At 38.6% G+C, this 20,909-nt stretch overlaps 1 protein-coding gene across 2 annotated transcripts; it reads left to right on the forward strand.

Annotated features, from left to right (window-relative positions):
* Window positions 1-1,575: 1,575 nt before the first annotated feature.
* On the forward strand, window positions 1,576-20,542 carry LOC143134190 (N-acetylneuraminate-9-phosphate synthase-like). 2 transcript variants are annotated; one of them, XM_076294367.1, is made up of 6 exons: window positions 1,576-1,881; window positions 17,565-17,780; window positions 17,976-18,075; window positions 18,849-19,003; window positions 19,202-19,468; window positions 20,055-20,542. In XM_076294367.1, the coding sequence occupies exons 1-6, from the start codon at window positions 1,750-1,752 to the stop codon at window positions 20,262-20,264; spliced, it is 1,080 nt and encodes a 359-aa protein (XP_076150482.1). In that variant the 5' UTR covers window positions 1,576-1,749; the 3' UTR covers window positions 20,265-20,542. The 2 variants fall into 2 exon arrangements, with proteins under 2 accessions (XP_076150482.1, XP_076150483.1); XM_076294368.1 differs by lacking the exon at window positions 1,576-1,881 and adding an exon at window positions 3,239-3,601.
* The last annotated feature ends 367 nt before the right edge of the window (window positions 20,543-20,909 follow it).

Here is a 20,909-nt window from a genome sequence, read left to right on the forward strand (position 1 = left end):
TATATATATATATATATATATATATATATTAATTCGATTAATTTTTTTAATCGATTGACAGCCCTATATTAGGGCTGTCAATTGATTAAAAAAATTAATCTAATTAATTACATACTCTGTGATTAATTAATTAATCACATATATAATTTTTGCTGTGAAAGTATTTTAAATATTTAAATTCAAATGAATCATTGAATAATCAGCATTAGTGACATTAAAGTTCAACTCTTTTATTATTATTTTCACTGTTCAAATAATGGCCATAATAATCTATGATATGACCTAATATGCTGAGGAAATAAATTCAAAAGTGCTTCGGGAAGAAGTTTTTTTTTTTTTCACATACAAGGCATTTCATGCCACAGATATAACCTAGGCGACACAATTGCATTGATGTGCGACTATAGAGTTGATGAACTCCGGTGATATGCAAATTCCTTGCTGCAGACATTGCAAAGGACTTTATTTTCAACACTTTATTTTTATCAACACCATCAGGCCATTTTTTAAAAGTAAATAATCCAATCAATGATCCAGATAGCACGTTTTCTTCTCTCTCCTTCATTTTACAGTCTAATTTTTACTGACTAGAGCGGCTCGGGGTCAAAGGTCATACGGAATCGATTAATCTGCACTAATTTTTTTAATCAGTTATTTTTTCTCAAATTAATTAATCGAAATTAATCAGTTATTTTGACAGCCCTAATATATATATATATATATATATATATATATATATTTGCGTTATGTTCTTTTATTCAAATGCAGAGCAAAGGACCCTTTTACATTTCACTACATGTAAAATGTATGTGACAAATAAAAGCACTTGACTTGACTTGGTAAGATTACAACTTTGCTAAACTGGCCCCCAAGTATGTATTTAACCGATATGCTTCAGCTCTTGTCAGTGTTGTCACTGCCAGAAGCACGAGATTGTGGAGCAATGCTTAATACATATGTCCAAGCTAAATGTTCTACCACTTGTGCCCCTCCCCCCCTTTTATCCAGAACCTTCTCTGCCCCCTAGAACCTGTATGTCTTCCACTGTCGCCCATTCAGCCAGTCGCTCACCATAGTGTATGGTGGCCTCAAAGCAGGACCTGGTAGGGCTCAAGGCCTACACACCTAGCCAATCAACAGTCAAAACACATCTGTGTCTACCTTGAAAACCGGCCGCATTAAAAAAAAAATTGAAAATCTGTCAAATATCTGAATATCGAGTATCAAACTAACTTCACCTCGGTAGTGTAGCCTATGTTTGTAGGCTATTATTGACAATTACTTGTACAAATAATTATCACAGCTACAAATAATTTCTAATTTCAAATCATGATAGGCTGCATACAAAACTTTGAGTCTTATTTGATAATGATTACATTTTATGGTAGCCTATTTGCATTGTGTGCAGACATATTGCATATTTTCTTCTAATTGAGACAGTTCAATGATTAAATAAAATTGTACGAAATAATAGTAAAAGTAGGCTATATTTGTATTTGATCCAGAGACCTTTATTTTGAAAAACATGGGCGTGTAGGCTACATGTGACCTGCCAAAGATGATCCCGGAAGTATGAGCCGACTTGCATTTTAGTGTGTCTGCAGAGCCCGTTCTCCCCTTATTAGACATTCTCTGGTGTCTGTGAGGGGAGTGTGTGTAACTGCAAGAAGCCTTCAGTCATTTTTTCCCCATATAGGCTAGACGTTAAAGTGTTGTAGGCCTACTAGTTTTTACTGCAAGATCTTCACTATGCCTATTAAATTCGAGATTTGCCCAGGAAGAATGATCGGGGGTAACAATCCCTGTTTCATCATAGCAGAAATCGGACAAAATCATCAAGGAGATATTGAAATCGCAAAGAAAATGATCAAACTGTCTAAGGTAGGCTATAACAACACGAATTTCCCTATAATGTTTGTGAACATATCTGACAAACTTCACAGTGTATTTTTTTGGGTGTAACGTAGCCTAAATCTGTATGGATTATTACATTTCCGTGTAGCCAACTGGCCGGCCGTGGTCGTTTCACAGCCCCAGGGTAGGCTATGTGGAGGCTCATGAAATTGAAGGATAGGCAAGATTCATTTGTTGATTTTTTGTATTATATAGTAGCCTAGGCCTAGCCTAACTAACAGTGTAGGCCAGGGGTCGGCAACCTATGGCACGGCCGCGGAATAAACACTGACACGCTGGCACCTCAGTACGATACTCACTTTATCTGTCCCGTTTTAAAAAATAAAAGCATCTGCCTGTATCTGTGAGCGTTTGACTGCCGACCCGGAGGACACCACTGCGTGGATTTGCGTCAGTTAAGTTGCAGGCGCGCGAATTTCAGATCAAAGTGTGTGACGTGACGTGACCTATAGTAGAGGTCCTGGGAAAGATTTATATGCACTTCATTTAGCGGAGAATATCTCAACTGTTATAGACTAATATGACCCCATTGAACAACGTGGGATGTGTGCCAAAATCGCTACCCGGGACGAAAGTCCTGAAAATGACCACAATAGGTGACACTATTATCACATTATAGGTGAATGGGACTTTTTTTTTTCCTTAATAGATATTCGCATAAACTTCTACCAGTTTAATCTTCATATTAAGAGAAATACTTTTTGTATTACACTTTGTCTTAAAAACAAAAATAAAATATGCAAATTAGCCAATATCTCATTAAATATGCGTACATAAACCCTTGAAGCTATAGATTTTTTGAGGTAATCACAATGTTCACAATGACAATGATTGTAAGGTCATAGAAGAGTGTAAGCATTCTGATTTGATATAGACCCTTTCAAGAGAGTTCCATTATCAGCATCATAGTTGGCCCCACAAGACTTCCTTTTTAACATTCCATAGAGGAAGTAGATTGGGGCCCCAAATAGAACGTTCAAGCATTGTTTTTGTTTTTATTGGTGAAAGGGTCAATAAAGAAAATGGCTAAAAAACAGTCAACCACATAGCCTACAACTAGCAACAAACAAGAATTGCCAGTTATTTATTAACCTAAACTTTAAAAGCTTTCATTTCCTATCTGTTCTAAATATTGCTGTCATCACCACAACTCTTTTTTTCAACAAAAGTTTACTTGGCAGCCATAGTGACCTGAGATCATAGCAGAGCACATGGCTGTCAAGCAAGATGACTTGTGAGATCAAGAAAAGTAAGGCAATCTACTCTTTATTCTTTGTGTTGCTGTGTACACTTATTATGTGTCATTATCATATGAGTTGTAATTTTGTGTATTTAAATAATTATAATGAATTTGTATCAGTTTTATATTTAATTTGGTGTGTATTGTGGCTAGCTAACTAGTTTGTTAGCTAACTAGCTGCTAGTGTTTTCTTTTATTTTGCAAAATGGGGAAAATGTCATCACAACTTGTGATCACATAGTCTCAGACAAATTGATGAAGTTACAGTTTATTCATGTCATGAAGTTATTCCTCCCAAATAATAGATAAGTTGGTACATACCAATTACTCATATTTGAAACCTTATTTTACAAAATATGAAATGACCTGGAGAGAGTGAGAGAACGACTTATCCATCCAGTGTCACATAGCTAATACTTCATTGACTGGGCTACAGCAGGAAACATGGTAAGATAGGCTTTGATTAATTCATTTCAATTTACAGTATCTGTGGATTATGGGGGTTAAAAATAGAAAGTGCATGTCATGTTTAAGGCAACTTTTGTTTGAAGTAGGAAATGTTTTATGGTAAAAAAAATAAAAATAATCTAGCTTTTTTGAGCAACCTAACAGTAGTATATCAATCTTGACGAGTGCATCCTATGCCAGAAGAAGAAGCAATCTGAGTACCTCTCTAGTGGTGAAATTAGCAGGGGTGTTATTGTTTCGCTTGCCAAACAAACAAAGATTAATGACACTCGAACTGCTAGGGTTCTTCAACTGACAGTGTAAGAGCAAGATATCATAAAATACCACACCAAATCCTGCTACAGAACATTACAAAGCAGGGCTTTGAACCGATTTTTTTCCCCAATCGGTTCATTCCGAACAGAAACGGAATTATAACGTTTCCGGTTATGAGTTCCACCAATAAATTGACGTTCCCGAACCGGTTAGAACAAAAAAATACTGTTCCCGGAACGGTTAATTTCGTTCCTGTCAGCTGTTTAATGCTATAGAATTATGTCACATCTTTCTCATCCAGCTTAAACCAAATGTAATAATATTACAACCATTATTAAATAATAATAATAATAATTATATTATTATTAATAATAATAATTAAATAGGCCTACAATTATTTCAAATGTGTAGTTTATTGTTAAAAGAGAAAATTTCCACACAAACATAACGACATTATTAAGACACGTGGTTATGCCACTCGGGCAACAACAAATTCCAACTGTCGGGGGGGAAAGGCCATCCAGTAGGCCTACTCATACCGTAACAAGTCTTTTGTTTTGTCTTGCATTAGGCAAACAGAGGTGTTGGCGCCATTTAGCCAAATGTTCGCTAGTCCATCATTAACGTGGAGTCGACAAATATAGCTATTGATATTGTGTTTGGAATGAGCGTTTTAATTAACAATGGATCATAATTTACCTCTTATTTAAGATGTGGAGTGGAGACTTTGTAATCCACCGCTCTCTCTCCATTCAGTCAGCGAATGTCTGATGTGATGTCACACAGGAAGTGAACCTCAGCCGTCATGGTAACGTGCGCAGGAAAAGAATTACTTTTTTTTTTTAGTTAATTAGGCAACGAAAACTTTGAGGAACGAAATAAAACTGGTATTAACCGGTTACCATTATTTTTAAATAAGTGTTCCTGTTCCAGAACATAAAAAATAATAACGTTTCCGGTTTCGTTTCTGTTCCCTGTAAAATACAAAAAGTTCCCGGTTTTCGTTTTCGTTCCTTGAACCGGTTCAAAGCGCTGTTACAAAGGGATATGGCTAAGGCTGATTGCACAACCCAACCATTAGAACAATCTGACCCATCTCAGCAGAGACCTATTAATGATCCAACTGAGCGACAAAGCGAGAGATTTAAGACCAGTGCAACTGACACTGTCATCAGGTGATACAGATGTCTTTGTGTGCCTATTATACCACACAACAGTCAATTGGAGAAATCTTGGCCTCCAAGAGCTCTGGCTCATCCGCAACTCAGGAGTGAACAGATCAATATTACCACTTCATGATATCTGCATAGCGCTGGGAGACGAGCTCATACAGTGTCTCCCAGCACTACATGCGCTGACTGGGTGCGATACAACCAGCAAAATATCAACCAAACTTGCAGCTCTGAACACTGTCCGCAAACCAGACAACTCGTCTCTGATCCTCAACTTCAACTGTCCACATCTAACAGAGAGTGTAATACAAATGGCGGAAACATTCTTGGTTAAATGTCTCAAACCATCAACAGACAAGGAGACATTTGATGACCTGCGAATTGCTGCGTTTGATAGTCATGCCCTTAACTCATTGAATGCCAGGCTGTTTTCGGGAGCTTTGTCCTAGAGTGCCAGCAATCTAGACCATTGTTGATGATTTTTGTACAGCCACAGCATATTCTGTGTTATAGCTATGAACACATACAATAGCTCGATTAATAGGTGAGACTTTAAGCTCTTGGTGGGTGCAAACCGTGTATTTCTACACGCCTCTGTTCCTGAGAAATCCCAAGCTAAACAGTGACTAGTTTTCATCAAAATCGCTGTTTTTTTCTAGAAATGGAGATATAACGTCTTTCATGAAATATGAAGTGTTGCCTGTTACTTACTTGTGTAAACTTTCCGGGAAGTGATCAGCGAGACCTGGCGAGACTGCCACCTTGTGATAGACCCAAGAAAATGGCCTGGTTTTGACCTGACGTGCATGCGTCACTGATTCGACCCAAAGCGGCAACCGAGTTATGATAAAATGTCCAGATTGTGCGTTTTCATGAGTTTCACGATCGTTATATATTTAATTTCCATTCATCACAGAGTTCCAAAATCACATATAAGGTGTGTTAGTGTCTAGTTTCGTAATTTAAAAAAAAAAACTAAAAACTTAATATTACGTTACGTTTTTGGCACTCAATGAGTTAAGATGGACTTTAAGAGGACCGCTTGCACCTCAACTAATGCAAGAAAACATACTGTATACAAAGAGCTAACAGCAGCTTTGGGTCCAAGCACCATTTACAGATGCCACCTCGATCTTAAATGCAGATGCTTATGGTTTTGTAAGAAAGGGGAGTTTATTAGTCCCTGAGATTGTAATCTCAAAACCTGAAGGTTTGCCAGATCCCTGCTCGTGTGGCAAGTGTACACACAAGAATGGCTGTCCCTGTCGGGTAGCTGGTATCCATTGCTGCAAGTACTGCAAATGTAAGGGAGGCAATAGTTGTCCCATTCACCTATAATGTGATAATAGTGTCACCTATTGTGGTCATTTTCAGGACTTTCGTCCCGGGTAGCGATTTTGGCACACATCCCACGTTGTTCAATGGGGTCATATTAGTCTATAACAGTTGAGATATTCTCCGCTAAATGAAGTGCATACAAATCTTTCCCAGGACCTACACTACTAAGCGCACTGTCCGCTGTCTTCGTGCTGCCATATGAATGAATGACAGAGCATGATATTGTGAACAATGGCAACGCCGGCTGCTGAAAAGGCTAAAACTAGGCCATTCCAGTCCTGCTGGACGAGTTTGTATTTGTATTTGTGAAGGTCCGTGTGTGCACTTTATGCTGTGAGAATGTTGTGTGCAGAACGTCAAGTGTTAAGCGTCATTCTGAGACTAAACACGAGAAGACCTTCAAAGACCAAGCAGACAGAGTCAATTAAACGTGCTGTGTCCAGATATGGAAAACAAGCTAGCTCCTTCAAGTTTTTTACCACTGCTAAAAATCACGGGACAGAAGCAAGCTATTGCATTGCAAAGCATAAGCCGTTTACGGATGGCGAATTTATTTAGGAACCGAGGTGAAGTTAGTTTGATATTTTATATTCGGATATTCGACAGATATTAAAATAGCCAAAAAAACCAATTCAAAATAGCTATCCTATATGGGACTCATCAGACACACCTCTTTTTATAGTCACTATATGCACACAGTATTTTATATGAATATTTTAAAGAAAATACCTTATTTCCCATAAGAAATGGTCTCCTTTTTTTCAATACCTCCCAAGCCATGTGACCTAGTGACTCCAAACCAATGCAGAATAGTTATCCTATATGGGACTCAGACACACAAGACCTCTCTCTTCAACTGTCAGTCAGAGAGGAACTATGCTGCGTCGTGAAGCCAATGCCTGACACTACTTGGTGACATTAAGGCGAAGACGCGTAGCCAAGGCATTAATTGAACATTTTGAAGAACGAGGGATCAGAAAAGTGTTTGCAGTGACCACAGACGGCGCCCCCGCTATGGTTGGGAGACACAAGGGAGCTGTCAAACTGATTGAAGAAAAAGTCGGCCACCCAATCATGAAACTCCACTGCATAATACATCAGGAAAATATGTGCGCAAAAATGTCAAATTCGGATCTCAATGAAGTTATGGCCACGGTGACAAAGATTATTAACTTCATAGTGAAGCGATCTGCACTGACGCACCGGCAGTTTCAGTCCCTGCTCGAGGAGCTGGACAGCGAATACAGATCTGCCTCTCCACTCAGCAGTGATGGCTGAGTTGCGGAAAAGTTCTGGAGCGATTTGTCAGCTGCTTTGATGCTATCAAGGCCTTTCTGAATGAAAAGGGCCAAAAATATCCAGAACTGGAGGAGGAGAAGTGGATTGTGAAACTTATGTTTCTGGCGGACATTACAGGACATCTGAACGTGCTCAATCTCAGACTGCAAGGTGCAGGACAAATAGTCCATGAGCCACAGGCCCAAAAAGGGGCGTGTCACTAACACTTGGGGGGGCAAATTCTCACTATATTTTTCTGAAAGCTACATATCTCTGGAGTATAAAATGGTATGATAGCAAGTTGGATCTTGTAGCTTTGTAGCTATACAGGCCTTCAAAGTTGACCACTGATTTGAAAAAAGGAAATTCCGCCTATTGGCTTTTTTTTGTTAAACCACTCATAAGAGCCCAGAAAATAATCCAAAACTTCATTATTACTGATGCATATGTGGTGTTTGATGTTGGCATACATATTTTGAATCATTATGTGATTTTGCCCTTCATTTTGGTTGATAAAATTTGGTTGATAAAAAGATTTATGTGTAATAATGAGCAAATCTACGTTTTCAGAGACACGTGTTGCAGCACTAATTGAAAGGCCCACTACCTCATTAATCAATTCGGAAACACCCCAAAATTCAGTAAAATAGTATTTTATTGAAACTACCCATAAGAGATATTCCAAGAGATCAAAACATCATGATTACCAATCACATATTACCTTTACATTCAAGGAATACCATATGAAAATTGTTCACATCACCACATGTACCCAGCTTAACATAAATATTATAATTTTATAATGTCCAGGGCAAATGAAATACATACAGTACTTTCCTGTGTATTAGCCGTATTGTGTATAAGCCACAGGACAGTGTTTTATGTAAGTTAAAAGAAACAAAACCATATACCATATTAATAATATTACCATATTATACCGTATTAACCTCATAGCTGAAGAAATTTTGCAAAATCAATGTAGGCCTATAAGCTGCAGCTAATAGTTGGGAAATGATGGTAAATGCATCACAAGTGCTAAAATGATCTACATTATACATTTCAGTTGTACTTTTGACTAGTAAGAATGTGGGAATGAGATGTAGATGAACTGGTTGGTGAAAATATTCATACTTTACACATTGTTATCATTATGTACAATTATTATTATTATTATTATCATACTTAAAATTGTCTTTCATCTGATGTTAAAATCATTTCCATTGACAAGAAATAATAACTATTTTCCAAGACTTGATCTACAAGTACATATATTTACAACAGTTTCAAAAATTATACACATTTAGATCTGATAAGACAAACTGAAATTGGATCAATCCATTTTCAGAGGAACATGAGTTCATTTGCATATCTACAGCAGGTAAAGCAGGGTTAAGGTTAAGGGTGATCTGATTCAGGCTCATACTATAGGCAAAGATCATGACATAGAGGCTGGAGTCAGATACACCTAAGCACAAATTCCATGATACATTGACAAAGCAAAAATTAAAGACATTTACGAGCATGAGTCAAAAAAGAAAACACAGGCACATGGCAAGACCATCATGTTAAAGACTGGACATGAGAGAAGTTTTTTCTCACCCTCTTGGACCTTAACCATGGTCATTGGCGACACCTGAGGGGACCCCAAGGAAAACCTCTAAAGCAGCACAAAGCATTTGCAGAATCTTGCATCACTATCAGATAATCTTCCAGATGAATATAATACAGCAACAATCATTGATGGAGTGTCTCTGGTCCAGAAGGTCAATAACAATGTCTCAACTTATGCAGACATTGCTGCTGCTATTCATAGCATGATCCGTAAAGAGGCAAAGCAGAGGCAGATAATTTTTTAGATTAAATTAGATTAGATTTAACTTTATTGTCATTGTGCAGAGAACAAGTACAGAGACAACGAAATGCAGTTTGCGTCTAACCAGAAGTGCAAAAAAGCAGAAAAGTGCAATGTGATATACACAGTATAGCAGGTGGTGCATAGACAGGACAAGAAATATAGTGCAGTGTAGACAGTAGTATACAGTTGTTTTGCAGAAGGTGGTTTAGAGTAGCATAAATTAAATATAAATATGTGCAGTGTATTAGCAGTTACCTTATAAGAGCAGAATAAATATGGCTATGTACTGTAATATGAACAATGTATGAACAACATGTACAGGTATGTGCAATGTAGTGGTGGTACCATTATAGTTGTAGTAAGAACAATATAAATATATGCAGTGTATTAACAGAATATATTACAGAAAAACGGAATAAATATGGATATTTAGTATGAACCATATAGACAGATATGTACAGTATGTACAACTGTGCAGTGTGGTAACAGTACCATTGTAGTGCAGAAACAGTAACATTACAATAGTATTAATAATAAGTGTATGTGCAGGATGAAAAGCAGTAGAATATGGCTATGTACAGTATAAGTGTAATTACAGTATGTAAAACTGTCCGCCTCCTTGTTGTCCCTGTCAAGGTTGCCATGGTCGTGGACACCTCAACAGGCACAGGCAAGGAGGCATCAGGCGGGGCAGGGGGTGATGGGGGCTTAGTTTGTTGGATGTCACCGGGATGCAGAGCTAGAGTTCAGTAGGGTGACCGCTGCAGGAAAGAAGCTTTCTCTGAACCTGCTGGTTCGGATGCGGAGAGACCTGTAACGCCTCCCGGAGGGGAGTGGGGTGAGTTGGGGTGAGATGATGGGTCTGTGGTTGGGGTGAGAACAGTCTTTGATGATGCGCGCCTTACGCAAGCATCGCTTGCCCTGGATGGCCTCGAAGGAGGGAAGTGAGGAACCGGTGATGTGTTGGGCAGTTTTCACAACCCTCTGCAGTGCTTTCCGGTCGTGGGCAGAACAGTTGCCATACCAGTTGGTGAGGATGCTCTCTATGTTGCAGCGGTAGACGTTCACCAGGATCTGAGGAGACAGATGGACCTCAGAAAGAAGAGACGCTGGTGAGCCTTTTTGATCAGGGTAGAGGTGTTGAGGGTCCAAGAGAGGTCCTCAGAGATGTGGACACACAGAAACTTGAAGCTGGTGACATGCTCCACCTCAGTCCTGTTGATGAGAATGGGTGTGTGTGTGCTAGCTTTAGACTTCCTGAAGTCCACAATGAGCTTCTTGGTCTTCTTTTTTTTTTTTTATACTTTATTGTGTTCATTTCATTTCATAATTTGAACGTAATTAGAGCAATCATTTCCATGACATTTGAAACACTTTTTTATACACATGTACAGCCCCCAAATAAATAAATAAATAAATCTGAAATAACAAGTCACATATATATGTGAATCGTGGTATCTATGAACATATGCACATGCACACACACACACAGAAAAGATAACACTGCCCTTTTTCCCCAGATTGGGGTTGTATACCCAGAAGTATATTATGACACTCTATAGACACCTCTTTTCTTAAAATTGGTTTCATCTTATTCAATACTTCTTTCCAATAATTTTGTATTTTTTTACATGTAAAGAATATATGAATTAAGTCAGCGTTGGTTGTCCCACATTCCCTCCAGCAACTGGAGCTAGTTTGAGTGAACTTATGTGTTGTAGAAGATGTTCTAAAGTATCTTGTATGCATCTTCCAAGAAAATTCCTGCCAAAAGGGGGATCCTGTATATTTGGTACTATTGGAACACTGTTCCCAGTCATTGTCAAGTATAGTTGTTTTCTAATCCTTTTCCCATTTATCTTTCAAGCAGTTTAGGTCTTTGGTTTCATTCTCTTGCAGTAATTGGTAAATTTGACCAGTTAAATTTTTTATTTTTCCACTTTGGTAAGTCTTTATCATGTATTCCAGCAAAGGATGGAGGTTGTTGAGCGTTGTTAACTGGACTTCTTCACTTAAATAGCTTCTGACTTGTAAGTATCGGTAGAAGTGGTTTCTTGGTAGTTTATATACATCTGCTATATTGTCAAAAGACTCCATTCCATCCACTCCAAACATTTGGTGAAATCTCCGGAGTCCTTTATTTCCCCAGATCCTAAAAGCACTGTCTAATTTGTTTGGGGTGAAATATGGGTCCCTTTGTATTTCTCTTAAACAAATCAGGTCATTGTCTTTAATTTTAGTTATTTTGCATAGTCTTCTCCATATCTTAGCCATGTTGTTCGCTATATAATTGTTAGTTTTTGTCTGACTCGTAAAGATCAATGTATTAAGTGGATCCACCAACTTCGTCTCCATCATCTTCCATTTCGGACCTTGCTCTTTGTTCAACATGATTAAAATTGGTTTTACTTGTGCTGCATAATAATAGTTACATAGATTGGGTAAGGCAAGTCCCCCTTTGCTTTTCTTTCATTGCAGGCTTTTGAGTTTAACTCTCGGTTTCTTTTCATCCCATATAAACTTTCGCAGTAGATTGTCCCAAGCTTTAAAACATATAGGAGGAACATATACTAATGTCTTGTTTTATTGAGTTCTCCAATTTTTCGTAGTTACAATGATATAGGTGGTCTAGAATATTTGGTATCATCACACCCAAGTATCTCACTTTGTTTTGATCCCATTTAAAATGAAACTGTTTTTGAAAAGTTTTCCAAGTTGGCCTCCTATTTCCATAGCTTCTGTTTTATCTGTGTTTAACTTATAACCTGATAGCACACTAAAATTAGCAATTTCATCCAATAGTGCCGGAAGGGAGTTATAAGCATCTGTGAGATATAAAATAATGTCATCCGCGTATAGTGCTATTTTGTGTTCTTCTCCCATTATGGGGAGACCTCTTATAACCATATGTTTTCTAATACTCTCTGCTAATGGTTCGATATATAAAGCAAATAATTGGGGTGATAAGGGGTCTCCTTGTTTTGTCCCTCTTCTCAGTTTAATTATTTCCGATAGTGTCCCATTCACTCTCACTCTTGCATTTGGTTCTTTATACATTCCTTCTATTAAGTTAATAAAGGTTTGGTGGAGTCCAAATTTCTTAGCTGTTTCTATAAGGAAAGGCCATGCGACTCGATCGAAAGCTTTTTCTGCGTCTAATAATAATGTCAGCATTTGCCTCTCTGTTCTTAATGCATAATCTATAATATCCAAAGTACGCCGAACATTATCACCCAGTAAGCGATCCTTGACAAAACCTGTCTGGTCTAAATTAATTATCTTTGGTAGTATATGTGAGAGTCTGTTAGCTATGATTGTTGTAAAAATCTTCTGATCCACGTTTAAAAGTGATATTGGTCTATATGATGAGCAAATTTCCGGGTCCTTCCCTTCTTTGTGTATAACGGCGATAATTGCTGAGTTCCATGTACTCGGCCAGGTTCCTGTTTCTAGTACCTCATTAAAGACTCTGCATAAGATGGGTGACAGTAGATTCCTAAATTCTTTGTAAAAATCATTGGTGAAACCATCACTTCCCGGGCTTTTTCCAGCTTTACTTTTACCAATGACATCTAAGATTTCTGTCTCAGCTATCGGGTGGATTAGGCCTTTGTTTTGTTCATCAGTTACTAGGGGGAGATTTAAGGGTTCCAAAAAGCTTTTCATTTCCAGTACATTTACATCCGCTTCTGGTGTGTACAAATTTTGGTAGTAATCTTTGAAACATGCAGCTATTTTTGATTTGCCTCTATTATATATAAGATGTCCTTAATGGTAACTATTGTGGATTTTTCTTGCTGTTTCTTTAGCTTAAATGCCAATTTCTTCAATGCTTTAGGACTGTCATCATAATGGCTTTGTCTAAGTAGCATAAGCATTTTCTCAATTTCAGTTGTTTCTATTGTTTCAAGTGCTTTTTTGGCCACATTTAGTTGTATCTGCACCTCTTTAGTCCTACTAATTTCATATTCTTTTTGCAACTCCTTAATCTTGTTTTCCAACCCCTTCCTTTCACTTTCCTTTTTCTTCTTTTTCCAGGATGAGTAGCTATTATTTGTCCCCGTATGGTTGCGTTTGCAGCTTCCCATAATATTATGTGTCTTATCTCCCCATTATCATTAATGTCAAAAAAATACTTAATATTTCTCCTCATCTTCTCATTGAAAACCGAGTCTCCAAGTAGTGAGTTATTCATTCTCCAAATTTGATCTCCTCTGTCTCTGTACATATTTATATCAATTACCACTGGTGCATGATCTGATACTAATATGGGTAATAATTCGCATTTGGAGACTTTTGCTATATCATTTTTAAACATAAAAACATAATCCAGTCTAGAAAAAACCTTATGTGCATCTGAGTAGAAAGTAAAAGCTCTCTCTTGTGGGTGTAAACAACGCCAAACATCTAATAGTCCAATCTCGATATGAGCCTTCCTCAATAGAGTTGCCGCTTGCTCTGATTTGTGTTTTATTCTACTTTGAGTATCTTCTCTCTGATTCATTACCAAATTGAAATCTCCCGCCATTATCATTAAACCCTTTGCCTCCATCATTATCAGTGACAATAATCTATTTATCAGAGCTACTTCTTTTCCTGGTGGATTATAAACATTGATCAAAGTTAGAACTTGGTCTTCTACTTCCCCAGTTACTACCACATATCTCCCTTCCTTATCTCTAATACATTTTTCTTTTTGGAACATAAGATTATTTTTAATGAGTATTGCTACCCCCCTTTTAGCTGTTGTATGAGAAGAGTAGTACACTTGAGCTCCAGCTAACTTCTCCAATTTGACATGCTCTACTGTACTCAAGTGAGTTTCCTGGAGGAAAAGAATTTCTCCTCCTTCTTTCTTGAGATTTTGAAGTACCCGTTTCCTTTTTATCGGATTATTTAGTCCATTTGTATTGAGAGAGATTACTCTAACCTTCCCCATGGTATTCCATTTAAGAAACTGTTCCCCCTCCCTCTGTAGTTATGTTCAAAGCCACTAGACATATACTTAATAGTAACATAATACATACAAAAATAAACAAAGAATAAATCCCAAAGCCCCAAATGTGGACTTCCAGTTACCACAACCTCTTCATGGTTGCAAAAAGCCTTCCACCTTATGTTGTGGAAGAAAGGGGTCTTACTGGATAACCCCTGCCGCAACACTATTCCTGCGATTACAGGGCTAAGACCGGCCCCTATTTGTGTGGCAAACAGCATATGAAATGTCACATGATCTCCCCCAAATGTGTCTTTTTTTCTTTTAATCATTTTTACCCTTCCATTGTTTTAATATATGGTACACTCGTTGTTAACCCCCCCCCCGCCCCCCCCACCCACACACACACACATACACACCCACCCATATAGCATGTAGACATAGACATAGACCTACAAATCTTCACCCTCTATAAACTCATGTCATTCAAAAAAGAAAAGAAAAAGGGAAAAATAAGAGAAAACATAATATATGATTGGATAAGGAAGAGAAAGGGAAGTTTTCAATATTCCCATATCCAGTTCTACAAAGATCATTCCTACTCACTCCCTTCTGATATCCATTTCTTGGTCTTCTTGGGGTTGACAGCCAGGTTGTTATCAGTGCACCACGATGTTAGGTGCTGGACCTCCTCCCTGTAGGCCGTCTCATCGTTTTTGCTGATGAGCCCAATCACACGGTGGAGTAGTGTGACGCGTTTTTATCAGCTGATGTTGTTACGGAGGTGTGATCCACTTTTTTCAGTTCAGTTTTCAGTCAGTTTTTTGACAGGTGGACCACACCTCCTGCATGCCAGAGTCATTAAGCAGGAGAACAACCGATACCACCGCTGGATAAAGAAGGCGATTGAAATAGGAAAGCGGAGCCCAAAGACGATGAACAGAGATGAGGGAGCATATATGCTCTCCTATACCTGGAGTGCCGTCCTGGGGGGCGGCTGACTGACAGCAGGAGGTGTGGTCCACCTGTCAAAAAACTGACCTCTGTAGGTTTAGACACCTCTGTAACAACATCAGCTGATAAAAACGCATCACACTACTCTGTCAAGGTAAAGAAAAAACATCTACCAATATATGTGTATGTGAAAAACCAAACTTATTTATCTCAAGTGTAGACACAATGAATGCAATACAAGTAGTCCAGAATCCAGTTACAGAGGGAGGTATTGATGCCCAGTTCACTGAGTTTGGTGATCAGTTTGGAGGGGATGATGGTGTTGAACGCTGAGCTGAAGTCAATAAACAGCATTCTTACTTAGGTGTTGCTATTGTCAAGGTGGGACAGGGCAGAGTGAAGTGCCATAGAGATGGCATCCTCTGTGCTCCTGTTCTGACGATGAATTCAATGAATAGATTAAAGATCCTTTGTACTCGTTTCAGCTACAATTTAAAAAACATTTGTACTGCAGACCTATGTATGTCATCATTTAACATTAATTTCAACTCACAATTGAAAGTAAGGAAGGTAGAATAGTAATGATCAATAAGGTCTGCATTCAGGTATTGCCATAACATGTTGCTCTGAAAACTCAAATTAGCTTTTTTTTTGCACATAAATCTTGAATTTTATCAACCAAAATGAAGAGCAAAATCACATAATGAGTCAAAATATGCATGCCAAAATCAAACACCACATATGCATCAGTAACAATAAGATTTGGATTATTTTCTGGGCTCTTATGAGTGTTTTAATAAAAAAAAGCCAATAGGCGGAATTTCCTTTTTTTTTCAAATCAGACCTGTACAGCCACAAAGCTACAAGATCCAACTTGCTATCATAGCATTTTATACTCCAGAGATATGTAGCTTTCAGAAAAATATAGTGAGAATTTGCCCCCCCAAGTGGTAGTGACGACCCCCTGTGGCTCATGGACTAAAACTGTTTTGGACATGTTTGAGACATGGACGGCTTTTGTCGGTAAGCTGGCAGTATTCTCAGATGACATTTCCACCTCCACGTTCCTCTACTTCTGACACCTGAGAGAGCTGTCCTCCCTGCGCAACATCAGCACTGAAATAACCACTTCATGCGTGTGCTGGAGGTGGAGTTCACAACGCGATTTGTGGATTTTAAAAGGTACAGACCAATGTTCTCTATCTTGATCAAGCCCGACAGCTTTGATGGACATGATTTGGATGCTACTCTGATCGACTGGATGGATACAGAGGACATGGAAATGCAGCTGATTGAGCTGAAGAGCTCAACACTGTGGGTGACCAAGTTTGCAGAGCTCAGAAAACAGTTGGAAGCCACACCAGTGAAAGATCACGGAGCCCACATCCTCACCTGCTGGGCATCTACACCTGAGAAATTCAGCTGTCTCAGGGGCATTGCACTGGCGCTGCTGTCAGTCTTTGGGTCAACATATCTCTGTGAGCAGGTGTTCTCACACATGAAACATGTGCTCAGCCCCACCCGCAGTCGGTTAACAACGGAGCCCTCTGAGGCATGTTTGCAACTCAAAGTAACTAACTACAAGCCCCAGATCACAGAGCTCAGTCAAGCAAAGCAGGGCCAGGGATCACACTGACTGTCTGTTAGGCATCTGATAATTTGATGTTGCCTCAGCCTACACTAGTTTTAGTTTAAATGTGTAGGCTAGCTGTTTTTCAGTCTTTGAAATGTTGATGTGGCTATTTTGTTAAGAATACAGATACTGTTATTGTTATGAATAAAATTCCAGGTATATTGGAAATGTTTTTGTATTTTGTGTCATAATTTAACTTTGCGTTACTGTTGATAATGGCACACTAGATGAGAAGAAAATTTCAAACGGACACTCCATGTCACAAAGGTTGCCGACCCCTGATCTAGGCTATTATATAATGCTTCTTTAATATTCTGTGTCTGTAATAGGCCTACCTTTAATAGGCCTATGTCCTAAAATACTGATTCCTATAATATATAGGCTAGGCATATTCCTATATAAGATTAGGCCTGCTATAATATTCTGGGAAATCACTGTTTATTTGTTTGAATAATTGTGTTTAACTTTTAAAGTGTACATGATAATCAAAATCAAAATGCACTTATTTTGTCATTTTGTAGGAAGCTGGGGCTGACTGTGCCAAGTTTCAAAAGAGTGAACTTGAATTTAAGTTCAATAAACGTGCCCTGGAGCGCCCTTACACCTCTAAACACTCTTGGGGAAAGACATATGGGGAACACAAGCGTCATCTGGAGTTTAGTCATGAACAATACAGAGAGCTGCAGAAGTATGCTAAGGAAGTTGGCATCTTCTTCACCGCATCAGGCATGGATGAGGTAAAGTGTGTCTTTATCTGTGGGCATGGCACAGTTGGCATGGATTCTTTGTGTTGACATTGCTGGTCCCTCATGTCTGTTTTAGGTCTAAAGTATTGTATACGTTTCTTCAAACGCTGAAATTAAATATATTCTTCTACATGAATACCTTGAAGAAATACTAATGAAGAAATGTTGCTGTCTTTTCCCATTCAGATGGCTGTAGAATTCCTCCATGAGTTGAATGTTCCGTTTTTCAAAGTTGGATCTGGAGATACCAATAACTTTCCCTACCTTGAAAAGACAGCAAAAAAAGGTGAGGATCTGGTTAGATTTATCTAAAGCAGTCAAAAGCAGAGTCCCAATTAGACGCAGGCCTCTTTTACTGGCCTGATGCGGCTACACGTTTGGACAAGTAAAACCCAGCACACAAGTCAATCATTACATTCATTTTACTGTGGCCATGAGTGCCAAAGCCAGCTAAGGTCAAATTTATTCAGATTTACTATCATGGTAAAGTGAGGCGAAAGAAAGCGGTGACTCCCTGCCTTTGGTGGATACAAAGTCTGAATATGTGTCCTTTCCTCAATTTCATCCTTTCATAATACTACTGGTGTTTTGATACAGATCTCTCTGTTTTTGTGAAGCTTAGATCAAATGAATGATTCGTAATTTATATGTTATTGGTTAGCCTATTCTTTATACAAGAAGGCAAATGTTCATACCGTTCCAAAAAAAATGAATTTGGTAGTATTTCCTATCTTTGCTGAGGAAGTTTTATGTGAACGGAATTAAAGGCCTGACCTATTTCAAATATTTTAAAAGCAGTTTGAGTTCCGCGATTGAAGCAAATAAAAGCAAGGTCTATTAAGGTCTTACGGTAAACACCAAATTTCATTACATTTTACAGGACCTGTAATATCTACATAATAAACATATGCTATCACAGCAATTCAGTAATTTTAAAATGGACGCTTACAACACACAGAGAGCCTTCTCTGGAGAGTTAATTTCCATTAACTTGATGCAGTCTTTTTGCTTTTTGCTGTTAATATCATGTTAATTTTTTGCTGATCCTTCTCATAACAGGCAGGCCTATGGTGGTGTCCAGCGGAATGCAGTCCATGGAGACCATGCGGCGTGTCTACCAAACAGTGAAGAAGCACAACCAAAACTTTTGCATTCTGCAGTGCACCAGTGCCTATCCTCTCGTGGCTGAAGATGTTAACCTCCGTGTCATCACTGTGAGACATTCTTCATGAAGTAGTTTTACATGTTTAACATGAAGTGATGTAGACTAAGCACTCACTAATAATGCATTGTGTCCTTCAGACTGTGATATACATGACCATTGATATGCAGATACAGCTATACAAAAATGCTGCAGAATAATCTGTGTATGTACAGTTGTACATTTAACAAATATTCTGTTGCAAACACAGGAGTACCAGAAGGAGTTCCCGGACATTCCCATCGGATACTCGGGTCATGAGTCAGGAATCTGCATTAGTGTGGGGGCAGTAGCACTTGGTGCAAAGGTGGTAGAACGCCATGTGACCCTTGACAAAACCTGGAAAGGTAGTGACCATGAAGCCTCTCTGGACTTCAGTGAGCTGGCAGAGCTTGTGCGCTCCATCCGCACCGTGGAGCGGGCTCTGGGCACGGGCACTAAACAGATGCTACCCTGTGAGGTGCCATGCCACGATAAGGTGGGTGTTTATGTGTTAGGGTAGCAGGTAAGGAAATGTATGACCAGGACTAACTGGTTGGACAACCTTAGGCTTCATTTTCTTGAAGACACCCCCTAAACGGGTTGAATGAGCATGACTCTAGGAGTGGCTGAGCTGAAATTCTTACCACGAGGCCAGTGGGTTTATCAGTGGGCTGAAGTTATCTGCTGGTGTATTGACTGCTCTTGCCGAGATCACACACATGCTGCAGTTTGCAACATTAACTACTTTAACAGAAAATGAATCAACCATCCATTTTTCAATGATCAAAAACGGATTAGTCTTCTTGCATGGCTGTTAGTCATGCTGTTAGTGTGCGTACCCACCATTGATGCTTCTGCCCATTGGTCTTTGTAAGTGGGTAAAGATTGCATTGCAAAAGATTATCCCAGTCTCTTATAGTGCTGGGGAATGAAATCAGCACAACCATTATCACTAAAAATCTGAAAAGTGGTTGAATAATTGGAGTTTGAATATTAGAAAGCTCTGTGCATTTCATTTGTGTATTTAATTCAGTATGCTACATGGTAAAGTATGTAAAACACCAACACTCACTCTGTTGCAGCTGGGTAAGTCTGTTGTGGCAAAGACTGCCATTCCAAAGGACACTATCCTGACCCTAGACATGATGACGGTGAAAGTGGGGGAGCCAAAAGGGGTGCCACCAGAAGACATCTTCCAGCTGGTGGGCAAGAAGGTGACCGCTGATGTTGAAGAGGATGACAGCATCACTGAGGATATTGTTGACAACTATGGCAAAAAGGCCAAATGCTAAGAGAGAGGCATTACTGAACACCCTAGCTATTGATGTCCTCTGGGCAGTGTACGCCATAAGTTATGTGTTAACATATTTTCATCTGTTTCTGTTCTAGCCTTCTCATTTCTGTGAGCTGGGCCAGAATCCTATTGTTGTCCAGAAACAATTTTTATACAACATTATCTTTGTAGCAATAACAGTGTGTATCACTTTGATTTTGATGAAACAAGAAGTTATTCTTTAAACAAGAAATGCCATTGCTTGATGGGAGTCCATTAAAATATTTTCAGCACAAAGGATTCAGAAAGTCAGTTTATTCCAACACTTGTTAATTTGCACAATTATTTAATACAGTGGATTCCAAAAGTATTCAATCCAAGGCCATAGACAGGTGGACACAAATACATCAAAAACTATTTTGTTACAAACTACAAATACTGGCTCATGAAATGTAACAAAATAAAATACAATAAATTACTGATGTGAAAAATGTATTTAATTAAAATACAAGTAATTAGTCATTTGAAAATACAAAAATACCCACACAATAATCATGGTATACTTTTAAAAGAAACTACAAGGCATATTAATAGAAATGTATCCCCAAGAGACAAGAAATACTATTTTCTGATTGGCTGGCAGGGGGCTATTGATTCTGTACAT

The sequence above is a fragment of the Alosa pseudoharengus genome, unplaced genomic scaffold, assembly GCF_046254945.1.
Source record: "Alosa pseudoharengus isolate Yale_2024_CS ecotype anadromous, Long Island Sound unplaced genomic scaffold, YU_APseudo_1.1 YU_APseudo_1.1_scf_2, whole genome shotgun sequence".
NCBI lineage: Eukaryota > Metazoa > Chordata > Actinopteri > Clupeiformes > Clupeidae > Alosa > Alosa pseudoharengus.